The sequence below is a fragment of the Lissotriton helveticus genome, chromosome 11 (genome assembly GCF_964261635.1).
Source record: "Lissotriton helveticus chromosome 11, aLisHel1.1, whole genome shotgun sequence".
NCBI classification, from domain to species: domain Eukaryota; kingdom Metazoa; phylum Chordata; class Amphibia; order Caudata; family Salamandridae; genus Lissotriton; species Lissotriton helveticus.
Window position 1 is genome coordinate 1,078,724,371 of NC_136072.1, and position 24,378 is coordinate 1,078,748,748.

At 46.7% G+C, this 24,378-nt stretch overlaps 1 protein-coding gene across 4 annotated transcripts in view; it reads right to left on the bottom strand.

Annotated features, from left to right (window-relative positions):
• CIT (citron rho-interacting serine/threonine kinase) overlaps nucleotides 1-24,378 on the bottom strand; it is a 1,315,032-nt gene that overhangs the window by 880,544 nt on the left and 410,110 nt on the right. For 3 of the 4 annotated variants that reach the window (XM_078667653.1, XM_078667652.1, XM_078667651.1), the window contains exon 14: nucleotides 23,244-23,435. In XM_078667653.1, coding sequence (XP_078523779.1) covers nucleotides 23,244-23,435 — 192 coding nt within the window. The remainder of the gene's footprint in view (nucleotides 1-23,243; nucleotides 23,436-24,378) is intronic. The other variant, XM_078667654.1, reaches the window with a different exon arrangement.

The following is a 24,378-nucleotide window of genomic DNA, read 5'->3' on the forward strand; positions in this document are numbered from 1 at the left end:
CAACAAACTGAAAAAAACAAGAAAGTAATACACAGAAGACCAGAAAGGTATTCACATATACTTACTCAAAGTAAACATCCAGAGAGACTGCACATTCACCCAAAGGAAAGCAGAAGTTTTAACCAACAAAACCTAATTCTGAAATTTCAGTCAGCAACTAGAAAACAGCACAAGGACTAACAGAGATAGAAAATGAAACCGTTGGTTGCTATGAACGCATTTCAATTGAAATTATGTTAAGCCTTGCATGGGGCTGAAGACTGGGTAGGCCGAGAAAGAACCAATAAATTGAATTACGTATCCGAAGCATATTTTTCTGCAATTTTATCTTGGAGTACAGCAGTGTGTGGTTTGATGTTTTTAATCGGTGTTCAGTCTCATTAAACCACAAGCTAATTTACGTTTATCACTGCTAGTTCTTAAAAGCAGGCAATTATAAAAACCATCTGCCTATTTTGTTAATGTGGAATTTAGTTTCTAATGCTGTTTTTGAAATTAATGAAAGATTTAAAAGGAAAATATTTTATAATATGGCAGCGACATATTGGCCCTGCTCAAGGGCAAAAGCTAAAACGGTGAACTATTAAAATCTAATTAGTAAGTTGAAACGGACAAGGACCTTTTAACGCATGATCTAAGAGAAAATAGCTGAACATTTTCTATCCACAAGCTACACCTAAAATCTTCATTTATTATCCCTAAAATGTAACCTAGATACATTCAACATTTAAACAACCTAATCACATATTTGAGGACATAAAATACTACCAAAAATGTTCTAGAGCACTTCAACATACCTGCAACCATAAACAGAAATCCCCTCACAGCAATACAAAATTAAATATGTATTTTACACAAACGTTCCCAACTAGTAGAACTACGAACACATAGCAAAAGTAATATACGAAATTTAATACTATCCTCACCTAACCTCAATTAATTTGAAGACCACATCAAAAGAGACTGGTCAGACCATCTTGCACAGTAAATCAAAAACTAATTAATGCATAAGGCGGCTGTAATAGGTACGACCATAAAAGAACTCTTGGCAAAGCTAAAAAAAACACCTTAAGATTATCATTCTACAGTTCCTAAGAGGACTTCAGAAACTACTGCACTTAAACTGTTCAGAGCTTGCACACTAAAAGTCTAAAAACCGAGCAGTGAAAAAACATCTGTGCCATGGTAAAAAATGACTTCAACTACAGGTAAAAGAACCAGAAAACTTGAAAAATAACAGAGAAAGGTCCAAAGTCCCGAATTGCTAACAGCACTGAAAAATCAAGGAAAATAACATAAAAACCTAATAATTAATAAAAAGTCTAAGTACTTCAAGACAATTACCATCTTTTTCTCTGAAATGACATGAAAATACATAACGAGCTATAAAGTAGTACCCTGAACTCAGCCAAATACATCATCCATGAAAGCAACATACCTAATTTGTCAACAATTAAACAAATAGATCTGGAATTACGGCTAAAAAAGTGGCAATGAAACCATTCTCATACGTGGACATAGACATTCAGTAAAATGTCAAAAATCCTGTGCCAAAGACCATCATTTTCAAAATAATGAACTCTTGTATTACTGTAAAAAATATTCTGTGCCTTTCTCAAAACTGTCCAGATCACTCAGATGGTGAACAAAACAAATACCGGTCCATTGGATCTACAAAACCGACGACTAATTTCTAAATTACCATTCCAAGAAAAACTCTTAGCTAAAGATGGCTCTATTCAGCTTCAAACATTTATCTCTGAAAGCAGAAATTTGTTCTTCTGAGGGATACGTCTAACTGCAGATTTCCTAACCTTTAGAAAAGATAACAAAGGAGTACCTTCCAAGGTGGAAGGTCTGTAGACTGAGCTCAGACCAAAAAGTTGTGAGGGAACTAACAGGTAAAATTCCCTTCCCAACTGACCTAGCTATCAAGGCAGTAGCACATCGCAAACATGGACGCTGACACCCATATCATGGTCTGAAAGAGGTCAAGAAAAGGACCCCCCCCCCCCTCCCCCCCATGCAAACCCAGTGGTAGCAGCCCTGGCGGAATGAGCCCTCAGTCCTTCTGGAGGCAACTTCATGGCCATTGAGTAGCAGATCTTAATCCAGAGCACCATGCTCCTTGACAGAATCAGTTTCTGCACCGCTTTGCCTTTCTTTGACCCTGAGAACTTCATAACAAGCTGATTGTTCCCCCAACGGTCTTTGGTACTCATTATAAAAGCTTAAAGCTCTTTTGTGGTCCAGTCAGTGGAGTCTCTCCTCCTTTTTCCAAGGATGAGGTGGAGCAAAGAAAGTTGGGAGGGTGATGGAATGCACAATGTGAAAAGGAGTCATTACTTTTTGAAAAAAGTCCAAGGCCCACGACATTCATTTGTCAAAGAAAAAGGTGGTGTTGGACAGCTACACAAAGGAGGGCTCATGAGATAAGCTGACGGGATCTCAATGAAAAAAACAGTTTTGAGAGTCATAAGGCAAAATGAGTAGCTGTGGATGAGATCGAAGGGAGTGCAAATGAGGAAGGTCATGACCAAATTAGAATCCCACTCTGACATGACAAACTGTTTCGGGTGATTGTGGGAGATGGGAGGGGCGAACATGTGTGGCAAACCTTTAATAAAACAGATCACAGCAGGTGATTTAAACTAGGATGGCTGGTCCAAAAAAAGAAAAAAGAATGAGACAGCTGACAAACTGTAGCAGTGCCTGCTGAAAGACCATGTTAGGTCAAAGACAAAGCAAACAGTAAGACATAAGACAGTTGGACTTGTAAGGGGTCTGCATTGCGGATTCTATACAAAGCCACAAATTTGTCCCAGTGCCAGGCACAAAAGGACTTCTTCTAGGGATGCTTGGCTTCGAGGATGTGATCCACAACCTCAGATCACAGATCAATCGTAGTCAACTACTGCCTTTCAATCGCTACGCATGGAGGTGTAGACATCAGAGGTTCAGGTTCAGAGCCATGCCCTGATGCTGTACCAGAAGAGCCTCCGGAAGCAGTAGCCTAAACGGAGAACAGATGCTCATGCCAGGAAGTTCTGTGCAGCACTCTTTCCTGGCCCAATCCGAAGCCATTCGGATAACTTGGGCCCAGTTGTTCCTGAGTTTCTTCAGAATTCAGGGTCGAAAAGGCAGGCGGAAAGGTGTACAGGAGATGCATGCTCCATTCTAGCCAGAATGTGTCTCCTAGAGAGAGAGTTCTTAGGAACTCCAACATGCAGACGTTTTGAAATTGTGAGTTCTCGATAGCAGAGAGAAATAAATGGAGCCAGAGATCTTTCTACAGTCGGAAAATACTCTGCGCTATCTTGGGATGAACCGCGAATTGTGACTTACTGGCATCACTGGATGAGCTCGTACACCCTGGTGTTTTAACATCATAGGCATAGGCCCAGGACACCACTCTGCCCTGCTTGTTGCAGTACTACATGGTGGTGGTGTTTTCCATCAGTACCTGCACCAGCCTTTCCTTGATGGACGGCAGAAGGCCCTTCAACACCAGTCAGATTGTATGTAGCTCCAACAGAAAAAAACAAGTTACTTACCTGTAACTTCAGTTTTCCAGTATTGGTATCGTTCATAGATTCACATGCTTAGAATCATCATGGGAGTCTCGCGGTACAATAAAATATATACATTATAGTAATAATAACATTACACCATAGGCTATAGTAGATAGCAAAGTCACTACACTAGCCTATCTTAGACCTTTTGCAAAAAGAACCAAACTTGGAAGGCAGCCAATCAGGCATCAGCCCCTCCTAGAACCTTCCCCACAGAGAGGCAAACCCTCAGATTTTCATAGCACAAGTGACAAGTCTTGCTCAAATAAACAGTCAAGCCCAAAGCGTTTCGTGCTTTCTGAAGCACTTCTTCATGGGCAAACAGCTTGTTGATGAATAACCACACCGGACGTTTCTCAGAACATTACATAGGATTCTAAAACACCCCGCCCCAGTGGGCGTGGCCACCCTCGTGGCCTGATGGTCATTGTAGTGTTCCTGTATTACTCTCCGTGAGTTGCCGTGTGGTTATTATCGTTAAAACAATTTCATCCTCAGTGGGTTGCAAAGAGTCACTGTTGCAGCAGAAGGCGGTTGCTTACTTCCTCCATTGGCTTTACCTGTCCCCAAACGCCGCCACATCGGTTGATGTTGCAGCAGGACTGCAGTACAGCGGGGCTTTTCTCGTGGCTCAGGCGGTGCCACCAACATTAAAACTCAGGATTTGCCTGCTGTGAAAAAAGCCCGCACAAACCTATACTGTGAGAAAGAGTAAGTCATACATATACACAACATGATTGTATACAATAAAGACTCTGTATAATATCAGAAACAAAATATTTTTGCCATCAGGCTTACCTTATCTAAAGAGGTTTCTTAGTACTGCTTGTCCAACTGCTGACTCAGCTTCTGTTGCCATATCCAGGCAATAATGCAGAGTGAAAGTATGCACACTCTTCCAGGTTGCAGCTCTGCAAATGTTGTCCAGAGACACACCAGCAAACAATGCTCTAGATGAGGACATAGCCCTGGTGGAATGAGCTTTAGGCTTGCTTGACAATGGATGACCTGCCATGCAATGGCAGAATTGAATGGCAGATGCAATCCACTTCGAGATAGTAGCTTTTTGTTACAGCTGAGCCTGGCATGGGTCCACCATACGAGAGAAATGACTGATCAGATTTTCTGATGGACACAGTCCGAGATATGTAGAATTTCAAGCATCTTTTGACATCCAAGGTATGCAATGACTTCTCCGCTATCGAAGTCGGATTAGGAAAGAATGTTCGCAAAATTACCGGCTCATTGAGATGAAATGAAGTAGGAACTTTAGGTATAAATGTGGGATTAGTCCGCAGGAGGACATAATCCTTAGCAAATTTCAAATATGGTTGCCTTATAGTAAACGCCTGTATTTCACTCACTCTTCGGGAAGAGGTGAGCGCCAACAGTAGAGCCGTCTTCCATGAGAGATACTTGATATCCGCTTTATGAATGGGTTCAAAAGGATGTTTCATCAGCTGTTGTAAAACCAGATTCAGTCTCCATTCCGGAGGAGGAGCTCTAATAGGTGGGAAAGTTCTGAAAAGTCCCTTCAGGAACTGCTTAATGAGGCGATTGGAGCAGAGTGATATCATCCCAGAAGATCTTCTGTATGTAGAAATAGCAGATAAATGCAATTTAACCGATGCGAACGTTAGATCAGACTTCGAAAGCGACAAAAGATTAGGCAGAATCTTTTCGGGAAAACATTCCAGCGGATGCAAGCTGTTGTTAGAACACCAGTAACAGAATCTCTTCCATTTTAAGGCATAGGTCCGTAATGTAGAAGGGGCTCTTGCTTTATTTTAGAATGTCCCTGCATTCTTGAGGAAAGTCTACATCCCTGAAATCTGTGAGTCCAGGAACCAAGCATGGAGTTGCAGTTGAGCTGGGCAAGGATGAAGAATCTGGCCTTTGCTCATTGTTAATAGATGCGGCAGTATCGGAAGGCGGAATGGCTTGCACTTGGAGAGAAGGAGAAGCTCTGTGAACCAGTGCTGACGTGGCCATTTTGGTGCAATCAGAATCATGCTGCATGGTTCCTTCTTCATTTTGTGCAGAATTCTCGGGATCAGAGGAACAGGAGGGAATGCGCAGGCAAAGATTCCTGTCCATCTCATCAGGAAAGCGTTCCCCCATGAACCTCTCTCCAGCTCCTAACTTGTGAAGAACAGGCACTTCCGATTGTCTTTCGGGGCAAAGAGATCCAGATTTGGTTTGCCCCACTTTTGAAAGACATAGTATAGTATTGTTTGATCCAGCTACCATTCGTGACACGATTTGTTTGTCCTGCTGAGAGAATCTGCCCAGGTATTTTGGACCCCTGGAAGATGTTCCACTTTGATAATGATATTGTGCTGGAGAAGCCACTTCCAGATGTTTTGAGCTTCCTGGGACAGAATTTGAGACCTTGTACCACCCTGCTTGTTTAGGTAATGCATGCAGGTGGTGTTGTCCGTCCTGATGAGAACTGTAGATCCTCGGAGACGAGGTAGAAAAGACTGCAGGGCCAGTGAAATTGCTCGAAGTTCCAGAAAGTTGATGTGCATTTTCGCCATTGCTGAAGGCCACTTCCCTGTTACGCTTAGATCTTGAAGATGCGCACCCTAAACTTCCAGGGAAGCATCTGTGGTCATGATAAAATCCGAAACTGGAGGCTGAAAAGAGAGCCCTACTGAGATATTCTTGAAACACCTCCACCAGGAAAGCGTTTCTTTCATAACTGGAGTAACTTGAACCATGTCGTCGAATGAACCGGAGATCTGGAGCCACTGTTTGTCCAGCTCCTCTTGAATTGGTCTCATCTTCAGCCGTGCCTGAGGGACTAGCAGAATTGCGGACGACAAAATCCCCAGAAAAGATTTGATCATTCTCACTGAAGCGAACTTTCTTTTTAGGAGGTTCAATGCTAGAGAGAGAAGACAAGATATTCTGTCTGTGGATAAGAATGTCTTGTCTTGAACAGTGTCCAACTTTGCTCCCAGAAACTGTATCACTTGAGAAGGATAGAGGTTTGACTTTCGAGCATTTAACGAGAGGCCCAGCGAATGAAACGTTTGCAGGCATTTGGTTGTTGCAAGAGAAGCCTGGCAAAGGGAAGGAGCCTTTATTAGCCAGTCGTCCAGATATGGGAATAGTTGGATTCCGTGCAACCTGAGATGAGCTGCTACTGGAGCTAGAAATTTGGTAAAGACTCTTGGAGCCGAGCGCAGGCCAAATGGAAGGACTTTGAATTGGAAATGTGCCCCTTCCACAGTGAATCTCAGAAACTTTTGATGTTTGGGGTGTATAGGGATATGAAAATACGCATCCTGAAGATCAAAGGTTGTCATGAAATCCGCATGGTCTAGAAGCTGAAGAATTTCCTGAAGTGTTACCATGCGAAAGGATTTCTTTTGTAGGTATTTGTTCAGCATTCGCAGGTCTAAGATCGGCCTCCAATCCCCAGACTTTTTCTTTATCAGGAAAAAACGAGATTAGAATCCCTTTCCTGCTTGAGAGTGAGGAACTCTTTCTATCGCCCCTTTTAACAACATTGATTTTACTTCTTTCCTGAGTAGAGAAAGATGTGGTGGATTTTTCTTTAGAGGTGGATGAGGGGGGGGAAATTTGGTGAACTCCAGGGTGTGTTCGAATTTTATAATGTCCAATACCCACTTGTCTTTGGTTATTTTGATCCAATTGTTGAAATGTTGGGAAATAATAGGAATCTTGAATGTTTGAGGCATGTCTGAAGCAGGTGCAATAGGAATGTCACTGCCTTCTGGCAGAATCTCTGCCTTGAGGTCAACGCTTCTTGCCCGGTTGCCTATAGGCGGCCGTTGGAGGGTTTCTGTAGGTTTGCTGATGTTGCTTGTACGAATAACCGTATCAACCCTGATTCCCCTGCTGTTGGTATTTCTGGTAGCCTCCTCGAAAGGAGTAGGAACCTCTACCTCTTGCTCCTCGAAAGGGTGTCTTCCGATATTGCAAGGAACCCAATGATCTTGCGGTCTCGGTGTCCTTCTTTATCTCTTGTAGTGCATCGTCAATATGCTTACCGAACAAGAGATCGCCATCAAAAGGCATGTCCAGGATTTTCGTCTGGATCTCTGGGCGAAAACTCGTGGCTTTCAGCCAGCCCTGTCTTCTAAGAGTAGCCGCTCCTGCTAGTTGACGGAATCCAAGAGATGCAATCTCCATTGAGATATCAATGATCTCAGAAGCGGCTCTTTTACCTTCCATGAGAATTTTCCTTGACTCCATTCTCTTATCAACTGGCAGATCTTCTATATAGGGTGAGATGTCCGACCACAGTTGACTGTCATATCTGCTGAGAATGGCTAAACAATTTGTAGCTCGAAACGTAGCACCCGCCATTGTGGTAAATCGCTTGCTTATATTGTCCAGGCGCCTTCCATCCTTGTCAGGAGGAGCGGTTATTGCAGCTGAGGGGTTCCTTGATTTCGGCTTTCGGGTGACCTGAAAGGCAGGCTGGTGCATCCTCCGGCACTTTGTACTTTTTGTCAATCCTAGGGAGGATTGCCGGAACAGAGAATGGAGTTTTCATAATTTTTATTCCCCCCTTTCCATATGTGATCAATTATGGGAATAGAGCGCGTTGAGTTCATGCTTTGGTCTTTAAAATCGTATAAGAAGCACTCCGTCTTCTGTACTGGCATGCTTTGATGAAACCTAGTAGAAGCCTTTTCCATAATGGCATGGAATCCTCCTATGTCCTCAGGAGGAGAATCTGCAGCTGGAGGGATCGGTGAAGCTGGAGCCGGAATCAGATATTCATCCCATTCGTCTACGGTAGTGGGCGAATTAGGAATTTCTCCATTCTCAGCCACCGTCGTCGAAGGCATAATCATCGTCGACGGTGAGATCGTCAACGGTAGTATTGTCGATGGTAGTATCCTCGACGGCGGGCTCGTCAACGTTATCATCGTAGACGGATGGCTCGTCGACGATAGCGTCGTCGACGGCGGGCTCGTCGGCGGAACATGAAGCGTCGTCGACGGGATACTCATCGACGACGGGATAACTGTCGTCGACGGTGAAGGCATCGTCGACGGGATTTTCGACGACGAAGCCGGCGTCAACATGATGCGAGTCGTCGATGCCGTAAACGGGGATCTCGTCGACGGTATACTTTTCTTCGACGTTGAAGATCAACTCACCTTCTGCAGTGATTTTCTCATCGACGAAGATGTTCTACTCATCGACGGAGGATCTTGAAGAGATTTTGAGGTAGTTTTCCGAGAAACCTTCACCTTATCTTTTGATTTTACCTCAGAAGAGACTTTCTCTTTTTTTGAGGTAGAGTGACCCACTTCAGAAGAGGATGATTTCAAGGTCTTATGTCCTCAGGGGGAGAATCTGCAGCTGGAGGGATCGGTGAAGCTGGAGCCGGAATCAGATATTCATCCCATTCGTCTACGGTAGTGGGCGAATTAGGAATTTCTCCATCCTCAGCCACCGTGTACCCATCATCATCCTGTAGCAGCCGTGAAGGCAACATCACCTGGGGCTCAGAAACTGGTGTTGCAGGAGTCACCGGTTGCATTTGCACAGGAGAAGGTTGTTGCGGAGGTGGAGCTGGAGGAAAACGGCTGTTGTAGTCCTTCAGCATTGTCGTCAGATCTTGAAGCAAGGAAGCAGGCATTTGAACCACTAGCTCTTGTTGGAAAACTTCTTGAGGTCCCTTAGAGACTCACATAGCTCATAATATTCTTCTTCATCATCGTCTTGATATTTTATCCTGAGTTGTGACGGATCATGTGCCTATCCGTAGTGGTCATCATCATCTTCTGATTCCTCCAAGTAATAGCTTGGAGGCAAAGGTGAAATATGCGAAACATCATGATAAAATTGTCTGGAAGAAGACAATTTAGAACTCAAAATAGGCGTAAATTGTAAAGGCGTAGGTCTTTTACGCTTCAAAGTGGCAGAAATATATGTCGATGATGATTAATATTCTGCTGAAATGGCTGCAACAGACGGCATCGCTGAAGTTGTGATCATAGTCATCGTCGACGGAAAAGACATAGTCGACGATGTGGTCGTCGACGGCATGGCTGAAGTTGTCGTCGACGGTGGACTCGTCGTCGAAGGCATAATCATCGTCGACGGTGAGATCGTCGACGGTAGTATTGTCGATGGTAGTATCCTCGACGGCGGGCTCGTCAACGGTATCATCGTAGACGGATGGCTCGTCGACGATAGCGTCGTCGACGGCCGGCTCGTCGGCGGAACATGAAGCGTCGTCGACGGGATACTCATAGACGACAGGATAACTGTCGTCGACGGTGGAGGCATCGTCGACGGGATTTTCGACGACGAAGCCGGCGTCAACATGATGTGAGTCGTCGCTGCCGTAAACGGGGATCTCGTCGACGGTATACTTTTCTTCGACGTTGAAGATTAACTCACCTTCTGCAGTGATTTTCTCATCGACGAAGATGTTCTACTCAGACGGAGGATCTTGAAGAGATTTTGAGGTAGTTTTCCGAGAAACCTTCACCTTATCTTTTGATTTTACCTCAGAAGAGACTTTCTCTTTTTTTGAGGAAGAGTGACCCACTTCAGAAGAGGATGATTTCAAGGTCTTACTTAGCTTCTCCGGAGGATCTCCTGATCTGTCCCTCTTTTTGGACACAGGGGTGGACACTTGAGGATTGACACTATCTTCACCTTCAGAAACCACTTCAGATGATGCCTTCAACTTCTCCAACCAAACCAGCAGACAACCCTCTCTATCCTTCAAGGTCTTGGCAGGGAAGGGCCTACAAATCCTGCAGTCCTTGACCTTGTGTGTTGGGTAGAGACAATAGATACACTCCTTATGAGGGTCCTCAAAGTGCAGCCTCTTCTTTCCACATGAAGAACAGGCCAAAAACAAACTCTTCTTAGAATCAGACATACTTTCTTCAAAGAAGTAAAGCTTGAGGAAAAAAACTGAGCAGAGCTCAGGGAGACTCCCTAACACACGAGGTGCTGTAGAAAATTTGAGGGTTTGCCTCTCTGTGGGGAAGGTTCTAGGAGGGGCTGATGCCTGATTGGCTGGCTTCCAAGTTTGGTTATTTTTGCAAAAGGACTAAGATAGGCTAGTGAGGTGACTTTGCTATCTACTATAGCCTATGGTGTAATGTCATTATTACTATAATGTATATATTTTATTTTACCGCGAGACTCCCATCTTGTCGGCGGGGATGATTCTAAGCATGTGAATCTATGAAAGATAACCCAATACTGGATAATTATGTGGTTTTATTTGGATCCAGGTTTCTGTCAGAGACTATAGCCTTCTGATCGCCACTTCTCCCAGATGACCTCCCCAACCAAGTGGGGGCAAATCTGTCACCGCCATGAGGCCTGGATCGGGAATGTAGAGTCCTGCCACTGGTCAGATGGTGGTTAAGTAGCCACCACTGCAGCTCTTGTACAGTCTCCTCTGAAACCCAGACGCTACCCGTCATGTTTCCCAGTTGTTGCGCTCACTAAGACTTCAAATTCCACATTCAGAAACTGCAAACGCCACCTGGCAAATTGACAAGCAGGAAGCATGAGGTCAGCAGCCCATGAAGTCTAATAGCTGCGCTCATCGAGATCCAGAACCGAGGCTGAAACATCAGGACCCAGGCCTGAATGTACTAGACTTATTGTAACAGAGGAAAGGTTGTGAACTGCATATTGTGCAGAACAGGTCCTACAGAAGGAAGCCTATGTGCAGGAGTCAGGTGTGATCTCGTTGATCGAGATCCCAAGCAATGCTAGTAGGAGGCTCACTGTAATCTGGAAGAGGTCTACAACGGACTGTGGCGAGCCCACCTTCAACAGCCAATCGCTGAGTTAGGAGGAAATGGGTATACCCAACCTTCAAATATGGGCGGTGACCACAATCATACTTGTGAACACCCAAGAGGCGCTGGTAAGACCAAAAAGGAGCTCAGCAAACTGAAAATGTTCTTGTCTGATCTTGAACCACAAGTAAAGCCTGTGTGACTGCATGATAGACACATGAAAATAAGAATCATGAAGGTCCAAGACAGCAATCAGGAAGCCAGAATCTACGGCAGACAGAATTTAGGATTGTGTGAGCATTTTAATTTTTCGTTCCATAGGAAGGAATTCAGAGGGCAAAGATATAAAAAAAAAGATGAAGGCTTCTCATCTTCTTTAGCATGAGGAAATAGTGGAAGTAACAACTGGTCCATACTTTTGATGCTGGAACCCTCTTGATAGACCCTCTGGCCAGTAAAGCTTGCACCTCATTTAGCAAGATTGATGGCGCTAGTCTGAAAACCACTCTGATACCGAAGCAAGCTGTGGTGGGTTGAACAGTGATAAGGCATAACCCTGCTGGAGGGCCTGAAGGACTCATTTGTCAGATGTGATGGACTGCAACTCTGAGGGAAAATGTCCGATCGTACCTCCCACAGTTTGATTAAAGTGCATTGGGGCTAATGCCACAAACGTGGGAGATTGGGAAGAGCAGTTTCCCTGGTGACCTGCGTGATGTGTCCCTGGCCACTTAAGGACTGGGGTGACTTGTGGTGGTGGCAGGGTCTAGTGTGGTCTATACAGCTACCCTCTGGAGTAGCCTCTGAAGCATCAAAACTGATGAGAAATTGTCAAGCAGGGGCGAAAAGATCCAAGGAACACATTGTGGTTCTGCTTTATCTGCATTTTTCAGGGCAGAATGACCCTTTTTTGCTAAATAGGTGGAAGCCATCAAAAGGCATATCCATGAGGGATATGTATGTCTCCAGGAAAGGCAGGGGATCGGATCCACGCATGGCAACGGAGCACACTAGTGTCCACCGCTCACCTGAAGAATTTTTGTAGTATTCTGACCAGCCCTAATGATATATGGCTGCATCCTGGCCACCCTGAATGGTTTGAGCCAAAGAGGCCTAGAACTCCTCCGGAACCATCAACAAGGTCTTGCTAGCCATGTCCCATGCATATAATGGCTTAGCCCCAACTGGATGCCACAGGGATGGCCAAAGTCAGCTTGTGTGTGGCGTAGTGCTGTATTAGGGCCATTATCATTCGCAGAGGGTATATTTGTACCCTCACTGTGGTGCCATGCTCTGTACTGTGTCCAAATCGGTCAGCTCAGCACCCAACTATTCATAAGAGGATGCTCAGGCACCACAACTGAAGTTTAGGGAGAATTTACTCTTGCCAAACCCCTGCTGGGCCTGGGGCTAGATGCCCCGTACAGCCCTACCAGAGTACTCTTACTTTATGTGTGGACACATCTCAGGCCAAAAAGCCTGTACGAAGAGTGGGAAAAGCGAGAGCCAAGGTAGCATTTTTCCCTGAATAGTACTCCAGTGGGCCTACCAGGTCTCCTTATTAATACTGCTCTCCCAGTTCTGTATTCCTAACTGAAGCCACAAAAACTGCCACACAGGGAGAAAACTCCTTATTCATGGAGGAAGAGAAGGAGTTGGAATTTATCTCCGGATGATGACTTCTCAAAGGATATAGATACCTCAGTCAAGAAGGCCTTGTCGGACGCAACAGTACCTTTGGAGTAGATACTCCATGCAGCAGCCTCCCAGCCACCATGACAACTGTGGAGGATCCCCCAAGTCTTACGAACCATAAGAGGGCTTGCCTGTCAAGGTACTACTGACCTTGCAAGGAATAAAATAATAAGTGTGTACGATCCAACTCAACGGCGATGACTCAAACGTATTTGCAAAGTGAACAAGAGGCGACCATATCCTGTTGGTAGAAGTCGAAATGACACGAGGATGATACAAGGGACAAGAACTCATTTTGGACCGGGAGAACATGTATCAATGGAGTAGGTACAGAAAGATACTGTCTATTCCTGTGTAGACTCCTTTTTCAGAAAGCCGCTGGACAAAGAAGTTTGAAACAGAGCTCGAGCGGTGTGCCCCAACCAGCTCTTGAAGAGAAATATCAGTGACCCAAGAAACTGATTACAAGATAACCACCTTTCTATACAAATATGTTAGAGATCACAATAAGAGCATCAATCGCTTGTGGCGGTCATGCCAAGACAAGCTCCTAGATATAGCAATCTCATAGTGACTATATTGGAGATGGCCCAAGAGGCCAAGAAGATGAGCTCACTGACCTCCCCAGTTGGGTTCACTGAACTCCTTGATAGGGCCCCTTGAGTAATCATATTTGTTTTCAGTGATATCAATTGCGGAATATCCACTGAGAGGCTGACCCAAAATTGGAGGAATTAGCCTCTTTGGATCAGGCGGACTCTTCAGCAACCATTTCTTAAAGGAGCCGTAAACGTTTATCTCAACTTTCATATTCTCGGGAAAGGCCAAAGAGTCTACAACAAATATCTTCGCCCCCAAGGATTTCTTTGGAGCTGGACTAGGCAAATCTGCTCCACTGACTGCTCCCCACTCAAGTCGCTCATAGACGCCTGTTGTCCAAAGGAGGCAAACGGCAAAACCAATCCTGCTTCTGAAGGATAATCCCCTCAGAGGAATTGGAAGAGCGAGATGGGTGGGAGGAGCAAATAGAGGCAATTTGAATGCAGGAGGCTCTCTCCTTCTTTCTAAATAAAAGTAGGGGGCAGGCTGGCGAAATGTGCACGCAACTAGCAGACAACCTGAGAACACATGGGTACTGCAAGACATCACAGGTCTCCATATATGTGTGTCCGAGACAATTAGGTATGAGAAAGTATTTTAGAACTCAATTAATTTATTGTTAATATCATCATTTTAATTAGGATTATAGTAATAATGATGACCACACTTTCAAAAAAGGCATCTCAAGGACAGTGGATGAAGAGAGAGACCTGCATTCTAGGGCAGCAAGCATACACAAGGAGGCGAAGGATGTGGAAGTGAAGCCCTAGAGTCTCCTTCTTGAAATGTGGCCGATGCTAAAATACAGTTCTCAAAACAAACTAAATATGAGTTCATTTCCAAAACTTTTCATCAATCCAAACATTACCAAATCACAATTGGACTTCATGTTTCTTTCATTTTAGAACCAAGTGTTGTGTGCGTCAGTGCCTCTTTGAATGCCTGTGTGTGCTGCCCAAAGCAAACTGACCTTATATTCTTGTTTTCCAATATACATTGTTTGAAAATAATTAAATACCAATTGACCTATAAAGAAAGTGTTATCTTCTTCAGCACTCGAAAACGCTCCATTACCTTCTCTGCAATATCCTGCTCTAACTATACCAAAGGGCTCCTCTGTCCCTACAGCCAATCACAAGCAACATTACCAGCTCATGTGTGCTCTGTTCTCACTCCCAAAAGCAACAAACCTCAAGCTGAGCTGCAAGGGACTGAAGGAAACCACACATGACTTATGACAATGCCAATGGGCCAGGAGGATATGTGATTGTCAATTATTTACACCCAAGCAGTGACCCAAACCATGATTCAAATATCTGCAAAACTTCAATACAACCTCTGCAGCTAAAAGGTCATTTCTTGGACGGGACACTGTACAGTAGGGGTTACTCTTAAGGACTGTAAAAAGAAAATTTATGTGAATTCTGCATCTTAATAAATCACTATAACGCTTCAAAATTTATGTGTCTTAAACGTGTGAATTCCTCCAATTCCGGCTGTTTCCCAATCCTTCTTCGTTATACCATAGATGAAGTTACTAATGTACATTTTCTGGACATTTACCCACTTGCCCCTAGAATTTGTTACTGAAAATTGTGCCACAGTCACGATCTTTCTAAATAAATGGGTTATATATAAAAATTTGACTAAAAAACAATGACATTCATATCCTAGATTTTATGACCCAGTTGAGCGCAAAGAGCAGGGCAGTGAAATTGTATAGATACTGTCCAAAGGTGTCTATTCCAAATTACTTTTACAATGAAGAAAATTTCAGTAGGAATATCTCCTTGGTGCACAAGTTACTACTTGTGCAACGATATATCTGTAAGAGACATTAGTTAGTGATAGATTCCTTACCTTAGAATATCCCCAGGCGTCAGACTGGATCCGGAAATTTTTGCGTAGCAGTACCCTTGCGCGTCGGTAGGCGTCGTCTGCGGCTCCGCGTCCGTCGTGGGCGCCGTGATGACGTCGTCGGAGTACTTAGACGCCGCCTCCGCGTGCTGACGTCAGTTCTTAGACACAGCTTTTCCGCGCCAGAAACGCAGAGCTATGCCAAAAACCAACACTGGTGCCATGAAACTAGGGCCCTGAAAGGGGATGTCCTTAACCCTAGATATTGGTTCGCAGAACGGGGAGGATGGGTGGGTCGGTAAGGAATCTATCACTAACTAATGTCTCTTACAGATATATCGTTAAACAAGTAGTAACTTGTGCATCTGAAAGAGACACGTTAGTGATAGATTCCTTACCTTAGAATAGATACCCCAGCAATACCAACCCCGGTGGTGGGTCTGCAAACCAATAATCACACCAGAAAGTCCTGGAGGACGGAACGGCCAAAGAAGCCATCCCTCCGTACTTGGCTGTCCAGGCAGTAGTGTCTTGCAAACGTGTGCAGCGAGGCCCACGTAGCCGCCTGGCAAATGTCCTGCAAGGGCACTCCCCGGCCCAGTGCAGTTGTAGTCGCCGTGGCTCGGGTGGAGTGAGCCCGCAATCCAACAGGGGGCTCCTTTTTAGCCAAGGAGTAACATGCCTGGATACACAAGATGATCCACCGAGAGATGGTCCTCTTGTGCACCGCTTTCCCCTTCTTAGCGCCCACGTAACCAACAAAGAGTTGGTCATCCACCCGGAACTGGCGTGTGCGATCCAAATAGAATGAAAGCGCACGTTTTGGGTCCACACGGTGGAGGCGCTCTTCCTCTTTAGAGGGATGTGGTGGCGGGAAGAAGGTGGGCAAGATGATCGACTGCCCGATGTGGAAGGCCGTGACAACCTTGGGCAGGAAAGATGGCTTAGTAAGCAATACAACCTTGTCCGGATGGACAGAAAGGAAGGGAGGAGTACAAGAAAGAGCCTGGAGCTCACTCACTCTCCTGGCAGAGGTGATGGCAACCAGGAAAGCGGTCTTCAGAGTAAGAAGGCGGAGAGGACAGTTGTGAAGTGGCTCAAAGGAGCGCACATCAGAAATGTAAGAACAAGGTTCAAGTCCCACTGAGGCATCACAAACGGAACAGGAGGAAACGTGTGTGTGATGCCCTTCAGAAAGCGATTTACAATAGGGGACTTGAACAAGGAAGGTTGATCAGGCAGCCTTAGAAAGGCTGAAAGGGCAGAAAGGTAGCCCTTGATAGTGCCCAGAGCAGAGCCCTGCTGGGCAAGAGAAAGAAGGAAGAGAAGAACCTCCGAGAGAGGGGCAGCAAGAGGATCCACAGCCTTTGCTGTGCACCATGCCACAAATCTGTTCCACCTGCAGGCGTATACCGACTTAGTGGAGGGACGCCTGGCTGCCAGAATGACGTTACAGACAGACTTCAGGAGGCAAGTCAAATGGCCTCAACTGTCGCCGCTCAATCTCCAATCATGGAGGAGGAGACTGGACAGGTTCGGGTGGAGGACAGTCCCCTGCTGCTGCGACAGAAGGTCCTCCCGAAGAGGCAGACGAACCGGGGGATCGACTGACATACTGAGTAGCTCGGGATACCAGTACCTTCGCGCCCAGTCCGGGGCCACAAGGATGACTTGGGCCCGGTCGCGCTTGATCTTCTTCAGCACTCTGGGCAGAAGTGGTATAGGCGGAAAGGCGTATAACAGACCGCAACTCCACTCGCGACGAAAAGCGTCTCCGAGCGAGTGCCGCCTTGGAAATTCCACCGAGCAAAACTGATGACATTGCGCGTTCTCTTTGGTGGCGGACCAGAGGCCTCTGATCTCCGCCTCTCCCATGTGGCCCCCCCAGCCCTGGAGGGACACGTCCGTCACAACTACGTGCTCCGGTTGGGATAGGGAAAGGGATCTGCCGCTGACCCAATCGCGGTCCGTGAGCCACCACTGCAACTGTCTCGCAGTGCCCTCCGAGATCAGGACGTGGTCGGACAGGTTGCCCTGATGCTGGGCCCATTGAAACTTCAGGTCCCACTGCAGAGCCCGCATCCGCCATCTGGCGTGTTGCACCAGTAGGATGCAGGAGGCCATCAGCCCCAGAAGCCGCAGCGTCAACCTGACCGAGACCCGGGATAATGGCTGAAAGAGTGGAATCAGAGCCTGAATATCCCGGACCCGCTGTTCGGGAGGATAAACCCGAAACCGCGCCGAGTCTAGAACCGCTCCGATGAAGAGGAGCTTCTGAGAGGGACACAGGTGTGACTTCGGCACATTGATGGAGAACCCCAGCAGGTGCAGGAGGTCGGCCGTAGTCTGGAGGTGGCTGACGACTGTCTGGGGCGAGCCCGCCTTCAACAACCAGTCGTCGAGGTACGGGAAGACTGAAGGGGAGCACGGTAAACTGAAAGTGCTCGTGGCCTACCGTGAACCGCAGGTAATGCCGGTGGGCCGGCAGGACGGGGATGCGAAAATAAGCGTCCTGCAGATCCAACGCTACCATCCAGGCTCCGGGGTCTAGGGCAGCCAAAACCTGAGTCAGCATTTTGAAATTCTCCTTCCGGAGGAAGCCGTTGACGTTCCGTAGGTCCAAGATAGGGCGTAGGCCCCCATTGCCCTTCTTGGGTACCAGAAAGTAGTGGAAGTAGCAACCACACCCTACTTCTGGCCCAGGAACGCGCTCGACGGCCCCCTTGGCCAAGAGGGACGTAACTTCCTCCTGCTGAAGTCGCAAATGATACCCCGATACGCTGTGGAATTGCGGTGGCATGGCTGGAGGGGTCGTCTCGAAGGGGAGGGAGTAGCCCCTTCGGACGATCTGCAGGACCCACCTGTCCGAAGTGACAGTGCGCCAGTGGAGAAGTCGAACCCTGCCCCCCACTGGCGTCACATGGGCCGAAAAGCACGGACTAGGAGGGTTTTGAGGCAGATGCTGCGGGGCAAGGTGTGGACTGACCTCGCCGTTGTCCCCGACCGCCGCCACGGCGGTTTCCACGGCCGCCACCGCATTGGGTATTACCCTGCGGAGCGTGGCTTGCAGCACGTGTGGGTACACCCCTTCCGTGGCTACGAAAGGAGTGAAAGGCAGCCGATTGCTGGCGCGGGGCCGAGAGGCCCAAGGACTTGGCCATAGCCCTGGAGTCCTTAAAGCGCTCAAGCGCATGGTCTGCCTTCTCGCCAAAAAGGCGACGGCCATCAAACGGCATGTCCATCAGTGTATTTTGGACATCGGCCGAAAAGTTGGCGGACCTCAACTAGGCCTGGCGTCTGACCGCCACCGTCGTTGCCATCGCTCTACCTAGTGAGTCGGTGGTATCCAGCCCACACCGGATAGAAAATCTGGCTGCATCCCGGCCCTCCACAAGGCGAGTTTGGCCCGTACCTCCAACGGACACTCTGGCAGCACTTCCGCAACCGTATCCCACAGAGAGTGGGTGTAGCGGCCCAAGAGGCATGCGGTGTTGGAAGACCGCAGTCCCAGACTAAGGGAGGAGAAGATCTTTTTACCGTACTGCTCGTACCTCTTGGATTCCCTGTCCGGCAGAGCCGACGGGAATGCGGTCTGGGAATTGGATGCCTGGATGACCAGGCTCTCGGGGGTGGGGTGGGTGGACAGGAAACATGGGTCGCTCGGGCCGGGCGGTGGCGTCTGGCTACGTTCCTATCTACGGGCGAACCCGTAGCGGGCCTGGACCAAGTGCCCAAAAGAACGTCGGATAAGGCCTCATTAAAGGGCAGCAGAGGCTCGGCCGAGCTTGACTGCGGTTTAAAGACCTCAGTGAGGAGGTTAGTCCTCACGGCCGCGACAGGGAGCTCAAGGCCCAAGGCCTTGGCTGCCCTCATCAGCACCACACTGTAGGGTGCCCCCCCCCCGACGCCACGGTAGGAGGTGAGACAAAACCAGTGTCCGGCGAGGTGTCCAGACCACTGGCATCCCCAAGTCCACCTGTCCAGTCCTCTTGAGACTGACACTCTCTGGTCAGAGGGTCCTCAGACCCCTCCCAACACTCCTCATCACCCATCTCCTGATAATCAGGGTTGTCAAAGGATGGGTCCGGCTCATAGAAGTTAAACTCCCCAAGCGGCGTCGAATGCGCCGTCCAGCGGCGCCGCTCCGGCGCCGGAGCCGGGTCGAGGGAGGCATCGGGGACGGCGGCGCCCGAGGACGGCGCCGGAGGTGACACCTGACGGACCGATGCCGGGGGGGTCGTAAGGTCCACCGGCGACGACCCAGATCCAGAAGCGGATTCAGTGGGTTCCTGCAACGCCGGCCCGAAGGCGGCGTCGGGACCACGGGGCCCTGCGGCCCCGGCCCCGAAGCACCCGGCGGCGTCGGGGCCAAAGTCCCCGACCCGCTAGGGGCCCCAGACGGGTCCGCTGGGCCCGAAGGCGCCGCGGAGCCCGTCGGAGGAGAAAGGGACCTCATGGCCATGAGGAAGCGCTCGATCTCCTCCCGCACCGCATCTCGCCCATGGACCGGAAGGTGTGGAGCTGGACGCGGCGCCCGCGACTCCGACGGAGCCGCGTGGGCGGTGTCACCCAAACCCCCGGCCGCATCGCGCGAGCGTCGGGTGGAGTCAGAAGAGCGATGACGCCTCTTCGACTTCTTGTGTTTCTTACCTGACGACGACTTCGACCCGGAGTGGTGCCGACTCTCGGAGCTGTGGTGGCTCCGACCCCTCGACCTGTCCCTCGATCTCCCTTGGGACCGGGACCTCTCGCGGCGCGGGGCCGACTGCCTGAGTTCGAGTCGCCTGCGGGACCGCTCCCGCCTGGCTTTCGAAGATAGGGCCCGGCAGTAGGGGCAGGCCTTGTTGTCGTGGTCGACGCCTAGACAGAGTAGACACCGGCAGTGAGGATCCGTGACCGACATCGTGCGGTCACAATCCTCGCAGTGCTTAAACCCAGGCATCCCTATGGCACCGATCGGAGTCGTTCGACTTCGAAAAGATGATCAAAATGATCCAAAAAGATAGTCATAAAGTGACTAAAAGTACTGCTTTTTCCAGATCTGCGCTTGCTGGCGCGGAAAAAAGAAGAACTGACGTCAGCACGCGGAGGCGGCGTCTAAGTACTCCGACGACGTCATCACGGTGCCCACGACGGACCCGGAACCGCAGACGACGCCTACCAACACGCAAGGGTACTGCTACGCAAAAATTTCCGGATCCAGTCTGACGCCTGGGGATATTCTAAGGTAAGGAATCTATCACTAACGTGTCTCTTTCAGATAAGGATTCTCTCAGCTGTTACTTTAGGATGGGTTTGCTGCCTCTGGGTAGTGATGATGTTATTTTTGATTAACTTAGGAAATGATCAAAAGCAGAAATAGGATGGACAATCTTGAATCCAAGGAGGCTGTCATGCAAAGAAAGAGGGGACATAGTAAGTCAAGAAGCCTTGCTAACATAATTTTTCTAAAGTGATAAAAATGCATTCACATACACCAAAAACAGTGTGCTCTCAGCAATTGAAGTGGTCACTGCTCAGTACTTATAACAGGTGATGTGGTCTAGGAATAGTCTTCCTGACTGAAATAGTGTCCTATTGTTTATAAATAACAATCTCATCTGAATCAATTTGTTACCGTCAAGGTACAACAAAGAAATGCTTATGTCTGAGCATTTGTCTATGTAATGTATTCTAGGATTGAAAAATTGAAGGCATGTTCAGTTGTTCATACCAGTGACAATTGCTTTTAAAAGCCGTAATCTACAGATTCCTTGAGTGTTCTTTGGCACTTGACTTTACGCTTCTCATGCAACCAATAGGAGAGTTATCACAGTCCTGCACATTCCTAGATTTGTGCATCTCACCTGTCCGGCCATTCTTTAAAAATAATATACAATTCTGGTGAAGTTGACGGTTATTCATATTTAGAAGTGAGTTGCATGCGATAGGAAGATCTGTAGAAAGGCCCCCCTCACCCCTTGTGGGCTCTTGGCTACCTTCTGGAGTTTATTTTGACATTCTGTAGCTTGCCACTTATTTGCTGTGGTGCAACGGAGGGTTCTCAGACCTACCACATCACCAAGTGGGAACACAAGGACAACTTCTTAGGCATCAAGAGTCTACAGAGTTTGTTTAGGAGACAGATACTGCAGTGGTGGAAAGTGGAATTGAACAAGGAACGGACATTTCAAATTCATTGATTAGATGAGGCAGATATTTGACATTGGACCTTGGCAATTACCATTGTTAAGCAACAAAGATCACATAAGAAACAGAGCCCTTAAACTTTCAATATTCACCAGGATATTCTCAGCCATATTTTTTTGGGTCCAGACAAATAATAACATTAGTAATGTACAACTGACTGAATCTTTCATACCTAGTTGAACAAATATGGTAATTTTCTTCTCAAAGAGAGAACTGTAATTGAAAACAGGAGGGGGGTTGCTGAATTAGGAAGGGATAACACCATGCCTGTCTATAATAATGCTATGTAGTATCAATGTAAAGATCTCGAACGGCACTATGAGAGATGGAAAAATGTGCATAAAGGTGAACTGTGGTAGGAAAGCTGGTGATGGGGGTTGGAAGCAGGCTTGGATACATGAGGAGATGAATGCACCCAAATATCAAAGCTAAACTTTGTTATGCTACACTAAAATGTACTCCAAAAGACCTGGTATTCCACTGGTTGGAGGAGGACAGTAGAATACAGAAACAGCGCTCATGCCCCTTCATCTGGCTTTACACCACAGAGCACAGACGGTTGGCACAACAATATACTACAGCTGCTCACCTCGGATTACCTGCATTTTCAGCAGAGAACACTGGTTGCCAAAACATTCTTAGCAAATAGCATTACCCAATAATGTTTTTTAAAATTCTTTTTTTAAAGGAGTTAGAAAATTGCATTAAGGTCTGCAACAAGGTCCTAAATGGGTTCAGAGGAATTGGAACAAAACCAATTGAGAAGTCAACTCAAGTTATGCTATTTAGAGATGGGATTTATGCCTTAAAGGGCTAGTCCTGTAGAGCAGCAAATATACTTCCTGCCAGAAAAGGAATATCAGTCTTTGCCCATAATCAAGGGAGTGACAGGGTCAGGTAATAGGAAATACACAGGTCCACACGAACAGAGGCTTGGGAGCTGTCACCTTCACCAGTGCCCCAAAACACAACCCTAGCATGGATTAAATGGAGAAACAATTTCAAAAGTTGCCTTTTTGAGAAGAGATAAATAGTTGCATGGACTGATGCGATAGAACACATAAATACACTGGCATAGGCACACACATATAGGGACCACCTGTATTTTTAAGAGTCCAAATGAAACGCCCCGTTTTAAGACATATGCAGAAAAATGAAGTTTAGAACTACTTGAAATTTGGAAACAAGCTGAATTTTACCTGAGCAACCGGTACTTCAGCAAAGAAAGACAGCAAAAGTCAGAAATGTATGAGTGAATGACCTAGTTATTCACTGCCAAAACCTAATAATGGAGCGTTGGGGAAAGGTTGTGGTAAATATCTTGAAAGTTAACTGTAGGGTCTAGCTTTTAGAACACAAATTAATTGTAGATTGGATAATAGTAAATTGGAGAACTGTGCATAAACGAGAAATACAATAACGAACTTCACATTCCTAGATTTGTGCATCTCACCTGTCCGGCCATTCTTTAAAAATAATATACAATTCTGGTGAAGTTGACGGTTATTCATATTTAGAAGTGAGTTGCATGCGATAGGAAGATCTGTAGAAAGGCCCCCCTCACCCCTTGTGGGCTCTTGGCTACCTTCTGGAGTTTATTTTGACATTCTGTAGCTTTACGTTTGAATTCTTCGACAGTGGCACGCGACTCTTTCAGCTCAGACTCGTAGAGGTCGCTCCGCCGACGCGCAGCATCAAGATCTTCCTCCAGCTGTCGCATCATCAGCTTCATTTCCTCCACCTGAGCATGAAACTCCTGAGGCAAGAGAAGAAAGTTTAGACCACAAGAAAGGTAAGGCTTCAGTAAATAAGCTGGATAGAAGGCAATTGCAAGGTGACAACAATTTGCAAGCAGGCTTAGCAAAGGGAGTAATGGGAAAGATGGGGCAGCAATAAAGTATGCAGACACTGACATGATTATAAGAGGGGAGACAAACAGAAAATGTGGTTCTGGAGATGTAAGTTAGGACACAGACAGTAGCTAAACAGATCATCAACTTTCATTTATCATGGAAGTAACTAAACAAAACAATCATAAGCTTCTGGTCACAAATCGGTAATTTACCCCATCCAACAGAGCATTCTTAAATCTTGCTAAAACCAAGTTCATTATCAAAGGTAGGAGGGCAGATTAGAGCTGCATCAGATAGAGAGTGTCAGAGTAAATGCTCCTGCTAGCAGGTGGGACTGCGTACACCCTATTATGGTGGGTATGCAAGCAGAAGTGTGTAAATTGTGACCTTTGGGAATTTTGATAGGGTACAGGCTTCAGGTAAACATGGTGAGAAGGGAAACAATTAAAGGGTATTTTATTTTAATTACACTCTAAATTAAAACAGAAATACACAAAGAAATGACAACAGTTTTACACTTAAAAGCCTGGCATTCAAATAGTAATAGCATCTAACTAATTCCCTAATTGATTGCTTTTGTTAGAGCTGTTTAGCCACGATTTCTTAGACAGGCCATAGAGTTGCAGGAAGTAAATCCTGCATGTCCAAATATTTGATAGGCATCTAGATATGAACCAATGCCACTTGGTGGTTAAAAGCTCATGTTGAAATGATTGGCTTGTATTCAGTCCACTTGCCATCTACGCTGAGGGTGGAAACTTCCCAGTATTAAAACCCCATAATTCATTAGGGCTATATTTTACTTTCAAAAACGTACCTTCATGTCGAACATAAAACAGTTCAGAA